The sequence below is a fragment of the Fusarium pseudograminearum genome (assembly GCF_000303195.2).
Source record: "Fusarium pseudograminearum CS3096 unplaced genomic scaffold Unplaced16, whole genome shotgun sequence".
Taxonomy (NCBI): domain Eukaryota; kingdom Fungi; phylum Ascomycota; class Sordariomycetes; order Hypocreales; family Nectriaceae; genus Fusarium; species Fusarium pseudograminearum.
In genome coordinates, this window is record NW_017607590.1 from 1 (window position 1) to 6,391 (window position 6,391).

Genomic DNA, 6,391 nt, shown 5'->3' on the forward strand with positions numbered 1-6,391 from the left:
AAATACGGGATCCCGTCTGCTCTCCCATAGTCAAGCCACTAACCGGCGGATTAGTAGTTGGGTCGGTGACGACCAGCGAATCCCCGCTGTTGTATGTCCTCGTATTGTTTTTTTGCAGATGTGATCTTCCCCCCCCTCCCCCAGTCCTTCACTATAAGATTCTCGTCATGTCAGACGAATTATTACTGTTATTAATATCGGAATGATAACAGTGGTATAAATGCCAACTTGAAACTAAATTAGTTATTTTACATCTACTTTAACGGTCTTATAACGTGCGTACAGTCAAGTGGCAGCTATCATCTAGCCCAGGATATAACTAAGTTGTATTGGCGCGAGCTAGGTGTTCCTGAGTCGAAATGCCTACACTAATACGATATTAATATCTACAATAGGTATCTTGTGAAACAATGCAAAGCCAGGACTCCGTGTACCACTATCCAGCATCGTTTGTCATCGTTTTGGGTTTCCATCATTCATGGCTGGTTAGTTCAATAGGCCAGCCGGAATATATGCCGACTTTCACCGAGAGAGCACGGAGCATCGCCTTTTCCAATTCTTCGCTAAAGCCAGGGATTGACTTGTCAAGACGCATTTTGGTGGAGAAGAAAGGTGTTTTCGCCTTGGATAATTTACACACTTCCTAGGGTATTACAGTGTCTACGGAGGTTCTGTCCCGGTGAGTCATGGTGAGTTCATGCCTCCAGTGAAACATCGCGATGGTAAATCGTGAGATATATTGTCTCGTGCTATGGGTGCGTGTCCATCGTGGAGCACTAAACTAATCTCATATTTACGGTTTCAAGACATTGTCAAGGCAAGTTACAGAAGCTGTGGCAAACGATGCAATCTAACTACCTAGGTAGTTTAGTGACTGAAATACAGGGAGGGTAATGACGAAAGTGCTCTCATTCTGGTGAGAAACCAGGAGAAGACGAAAAGAAGTGAAGCTATCGTCAGGACACGACTGCACTGTCTTACCCAAGCCAAGGTAGTAGACACTGATAAATCGGCAACTGGGCATCAACAAAAGACAAAGGACGGGCAGACGGTGCCTTGCAGGAATGTTAAAGCCGGGGCAGGGGACCCCGGAAATTGCCCAAATAGGAAACATCAGAACAAGACCTGCAGAATGGATGTCTGTGCTCTTGATGAATATGGCATTACGTCAAGCGTCGATCCGGAGAGCAAAAACAAATATGGTAGGAAGAATCCTCATGGAAGGCTGGTAGGTACCTAGGTAGTTAAAGTGAACGTTATTGCAGCCTGGATTAGGAGATACCTACTAAGTTTGCGGGGAATGGGCTAAGCCAGTGCCTGGGGTATGGGGGAGGAGACAAGCAACAGAAGAAAAGATTTAGAGGGAAGAGTCAAAAAGATGCACAAATTTACGGATACTTCTTTTGATATGGAACAAAACCTCCGGTAAGACATGACGAAAATATGTATAATCCAAAAGAAGAGCAGAAGGGATCGGTATGTGTCGTGTTGACTCGACATGATCAGATTGACCTTATTCCCATGTAAGTAAGCCGCAGAATCTTCATCTGCACCCGCCAACTGAAGGACCAAGAGCATTTTCTGCAGAGAATCTTCAATGCAAATTCTACTCTAAATCTCGATATAAGACGCCCGATTCGTCATTGACAGTAGCGCCATGTCATATCCGCGTGGATCCAGCCTTGACACTGACTACAGAGTGAATGATCTACATACAGGGGTTGAACTCGAATGCTTCATCATCCCCGGACTTCACAGACAAATTATCGGCCTCCCCAGCTCATGATATTCAAGAAAACCGAGCTTATTCTTAACTGTGTTACCCTAGGTGCGGTTCTGATCATCTCATAAATTTACCCCGTTCTTCCGAGTGTAGAACTCGTCGAGTTGTCAAGCGTTGGTCAACTCGATATATATTCTTTTGTGGACCCCAGACTGAGAAAGCTTGGGAGGCGAGTATCCGTATGATATTCAGTTCGGATAGACCGACACTTGTCCGTGGGGTAAGAGAGCGGCAATCAGCTGAATGTGGTATCTAAAACACATTCCGGAGCATACCTCCGGCTGGTCTGGGGGAAAGGGGTCCAACACTTACGGTAGGTATACCCTCGCCTGAACAACTTGACGTCAACTTAACACAATCAGTGTCTCTATGGTGGAGATACTTCACCTCACACACACATAATGGGAAAACAGACGATATCATCATGATGATAAAGATGAAAGGGCGAGAAAGATGCATCCATATAAATATAAGACAGGTTCTCGCTCTGCATTGCCATTACTACAAATATATCCCCTTCAACTTCACTACTCATCTCCTTACCATCTCACTACCCTCCAAGGCCTGCGTGAGTAGAATAACTCATCAAGATTGCCGCTCATCAAACGGGCAGGGCCATGTCTTATATGACCTTCAAGCCTGATACCAGCCACGACAGGAGCGGTGGCCTCTACATCAACGACCGAGGCTATGTCGACTTTTCCCCAGAGGACAAGGAGAACCCGCGAAATTGGTCAAAAAAACGAAGATGGTGTATCACATGTGTCGCCGTCTTCCTTGCCATGAACGGGAACTTTGCATCAAGCATTTTCTCAGGCAGTGTCGATTCTGTTGTGGAGGAGTTTGGGGTCTCAACTGTTGCTGCAAGTTTGACGACTTCCATGTTCCTCCTCGGCTTCTGTGCTGGTCCCTTTGTCTTTGCACCTCTGTCTGAGTTTTATGGTCGCAGGTGGATCTTCTATATCACTTTCATCGTCTATATGGCTTTCAACTTCCTCTGTGCTTTCCCCTCAAACTTCGGATCGCTCCTCGTTGGAAGATTTTTAGCTGGGGTTTTTATCTCCGCTCCACTAAGCACTACTCCTGGAGTTCTAGTCGATCTCTGGGACCCCATCGAGCGAGGAAATGCCACTGGAATATTCAGCCTTGCTTCTTGGGTGGGACCTTCTTTGGGACCTATTGTTTCGGGGTTTGTTCAGTTGAAGAAGGACTGGCGATGGGGCATGTATTCTGTTCTATGGCTTGGAGGCGCGACGATTTTCCTCATGTTTCTCATTCCCGAGACGCACTCGCCTACTATTCTGACCCAGAAGTCCAAGCGAGCTCGACAGTCGGGCATCAAAGAATACAAACATGTCGTCACGGAGGGTGAAGCGGATGCGCCTGGCCTCGCCCACGTCTACAAGCTAGCTCTCACACGACCCTGGATCCTTATGTTTGACCTGATTTCCTTCCTCTGCTCCATATACACCTGCATTGTATTCACTCTCCAGTTCATGCTCTTTAGCATATACCCTATTGTTTTCAGAGACATGAGAGGATGGAACGCTGGCGTTTCGCAGCTGCCTTTACTTGGTCAGGTTGTTGGAGCCGTACTGGGAACTATCGTCATCTTCGTCGATAGCGAACGAAGACGAAGCAAAGACGCAGCAGGAAAGGTTCTATTGCCTGAAGACCGACTTCTCATGGCCATGTTTGGTGGTGTTGCTTTCCCTATCACCATGTTCTGGCTTGCATGGTCAGCCAATTACAAGTAAGTTTTTCTATTCTTGTTTAATATCCTGCCTTGGGTATGTATTTAGCAAGCAATGGCTAACAGCAAGAAGCACCGTCCCCTGGATTGTCCCAACTCTTGCCGGCACATTCCTATCTGCCGCCCTGATGCTTGTTTATGTCGCCATAATCAACTACCTTACCGATACATACGCCTCATACGCAGCTTCTGTTATCGCCGCCAACACTGTTGCTAGATCTGCTGGTAGCGCCGCTGCTCCCCTCTTCACGACGCAGATGTTCACTGCTCTTGGTGTTGGCGGGGGAGGTTCTCTTATTGGAGGAGTCGCGACTTTACTGGCCTTTATCCCCTTCATATTCTTTTGGTATGGCGCTCGCATCCGAAAGAAGAGCAATTACGCTCTTGTTGAGCCTGATCAAATGGATAAGTTGGATGAGGAGGCTGATCCTACCGACTATGGTGTCGACACCGAAGAAACTCAGCATGTGGGTGATATGGATCAACCTCAGCACAAGCGCTTTGACAGCGCATGATGAGGTCCAGGAGCTAGCATAAATTGCACCGCTGAGTCTGGACGCATTATGGTTATTCTGGAATTGGAAACTTGTACGGATAAGAGTTCGTTTTCAAAGGAGTTGTGGATTTGCTCATTTAGCATTTGTAAAGTATCCATGGAACTTTTGAACTAGAGCGTCTAGTATTAACACGAAATTCATCTTTATAAATTTGGCATTCAACAGTATCGCTTATCGGTTCCAACTCTTACTCTATCCAAGCAATCTGTGTTCTTAAGAGATCATAATCCAGACCAGTGATTTTACCGTTTCAATATCGAACCAAGACCGCTCCAAGGGTCAGTACGTAGTGCATGCGAACGTTATTTGCCTTTAACTGTTCGATATCAGGCAACTGTTAGAATTGAGTGGTTAGTATACTTTTAAGCAAAATATACCTTTAGCGCCCTACATTAAGAGTTATAGAAAGTAGGGCATAAGTATAACCTTATTCCTATATAATAGAAAAGCATTACTCTTTAACTTACTTTTTCTCCTTTTAGTATAATTTACTAGCTAAATCTAACTCTCTATATTAATTATTTTACCTAGCTTATCTTACTTTAACCCTTATTATTAACCCTATTTTAGCTAAATTAAATATTATATTAAAGAGAAAAGGCTTATATAGCTATTATTAGGCCTACCTCTATAAGTTATCTCTTTTATTTTTCTTTAAATTTACCTTTTTAATTAATAATTATACTATTTATATTTTAATAAAGGCTATTATAAATTAAATTAATTAATTAAGTAATAATTAATATATTAAAGTAATTATTTTTAATTATATTTTAATTATATTAATTAAAGAAATTAATAATAATTATATTAATTAATTAAAAGTTAAAAAAAAAAAACCTTAAAAAGGCTAAAAGTTATATTAAGTTATAATTAGCTAATAAAAAAATAAAAAGAGTTTTTTATATTAATTAAAAAAGATCTATATAAAGATTAATTTAATAACTTATTATAATAAGTTAATAAGGTTAATAAGTATAAGTTTTAAATAGATTTATTAATTAAAAGAATATTAATAAAATAAATAAAATAATTAAGCTATAGCTTAAGCTAATTTTATAAGTTATAATTTAAAGAAGATTAATATATTCTTATATAGGATAAAGGTTATATAGCTAAGTTAAATAAATTAAATTATATAATCTATTATATAAAGCAGTTATTTAACCTAGCCTAAATGTAAAGTAATTATATATAACTATTAGAATAAAATATAATATACCTAATTATTAAATAGCTGCCGACGCTATAGTGACTATAAGGCTGAATTGAAGAGCCGGTAGTTATTGCACAATCGCCTTGTGATCCCACCGAAACGCCCTTACCTTAATACATATCGCAAGGGACGTCACTATTATCACATAGTCAGACTCTGATCCAAAATACAGCATTTTCTTTTCATCCTATTTAATAAACCGATGTGGCTCATGTGGTAAAAATGTGGGCAAGACGGTCATGAACTATCATTAGCAGGCACCGTTTCTTGCGTCACATGTTGCGGATGTCATCATGTCGAAGCTCAAGTTTAAAATGGGGGATAGTGCAAAGGAAAATAGACAATTGGTATTAAACCTATTATATGTCTTAATTAATCTATCTCTAATCTAGCCTAATAATTACCTCTCTTTTTATCTTATAAATATACTAAGCCTAATTAGGTATCTTATTTAATTATATTAATCTACTAATTATAGCTTTAAAGCTTATTTAAGTAAAATAAGCTATTAATTTAATATTATAAGGTAGCTTTAATTTAATATACCCCCTTAAATTAATATTATTACTATAATAAGGTATAAATAGCTTTATTTTTAATTATAAAGTTAATTATATTTATATACCTTTTATATATAATAAATACCCTTTATACAGCTTATTTAAAATTAATATAACCTTATAATTTAATTATAATTTACTATTATTAAGGCTATTTATTAATATTATTAATTTAAATATAAATTCCTTATTATTTTATACTTTTTATTTCTCTTTTTTTTTCCTTTAATATTACTCTTTTAATTAATATATAAATTCTAATTAAAAAGGCTTATTTTTAGCCTTTAAGGTATAAAAATAGCCTATTAAAATATAAATACTAATATTACTTTATAGATCTATATACCTTACTATTATTCTTTAGGTAATACTATTAAATAAATATTAAAGGTAAATAATAAGCTTAAAAATATAATTTTAAGCTTTATTTATTTAATTTACTCTTTAAATAGTAATCTTAAGGAGTTTTTATAATTTAATATCCTCTTTAGTAATTATATACCTTTAAATTATATCTTTTTT

General features: G+C 38.4%; 3 protein-coding genes across 3 annotated transcripts, besides 10 other annotated features; all 3 read left to right on the forward strand.

Annotated features, from left to right (window-relative positions):
• Positions 1-97: a repeat region.
• Positions 98-410: 313 nt separating this feature from the next.
• On the forward strand, positions 411-1,289 carry FPSE_05755 (uncharacterized protein; the record flags this gene model as incomplete). The annotated part of the gene is made up of 4 exons (XM_009258873.1): positions 411-485; positions 648-679; positions 886-1,228; positions 1,266-1,289. The coding sequence occupies 4 exons, from the start codon at positions 411-413 to the stop codon at positions 1,287-1,289; spliced, it is 474 nt and encodes a 157-aa protein (XP_009257148.1).
• Positions 1,290-2,400: 1,111 nt separating this feature from the next.
• Positions 2,401-4,051, forward strand: FPSE_05756 (uncharacterized protein; the record flags this gene model as incomplete). Its single annotated transcript, XM_009258874.1, has 2 exons — positions 2,401-3,536; positions 3,610-4,051. 2 exons carry the CDS (start codon positions 2,401-2,403, stop codon positions 4,049-4,051), a joined length of 1,578 nt encoding a protein of 525 aa, XP_009257149.1.
• Positions 4,052-4,664: 613 nt separating this feature from the next.
• Positions 4,665-4,685: a repeat region.
• A 50-nt stretch (positions 4,686-4,735) lies between these two features.
• Positions 4,736-4,796: a repeat region.
• Positions 4,797-4,811: 15 nt separating this feature from the next.
• Positions 4,812-4,915: a microsatellite.
• A 56-nt stretch (positions 4,916-4,971) lies between these two features.
• Positions 4,972-5,130: a repeat region.
• Positions 5,131-5,213: 83 nt separating this feature from the next.
• Positions 5,214-5,248: a repeat region.
• Positions 5,249-5,278: 30 nt separating this feature from the next.
• Positions 5,279-5,329: a repeat region.
• Positions 5,330-5,602: 273 nt separating this feature from the next.
• FPSE_05757 (uncharacterized protein) lies at positions 5,603-5,804 on the forward strand (the record flags this gene model as incomplete). Its single annotated transcript, XM_061988442.1, has 2 exons — positions 5,603-5,656; positions 5,796-5,804. 2 exons carry the CDS (start codon positions 5,603-5,605, stop codon positions 5,802-5,804), a joined length of 63 nt encoding a protein of 20 aa, XP_061844445.1.
• A 55-nt stretch (positions 5,805-5,859) lies between these two features.
• Positions 5,860-5,953: a repeat region.
• A 13-nt stretch (positions 5,954-5,966) lies between these two features.
• Positions 5,967-6,137: a repeat region.
• Positions 6,138-6,240: 103 nt separating this feature from the next.
• Positions 6,241-6,309: a repeat region.
• The last annotated feature ends 82 nt before the right edge of the window (positions 6,310-6,391 follow it).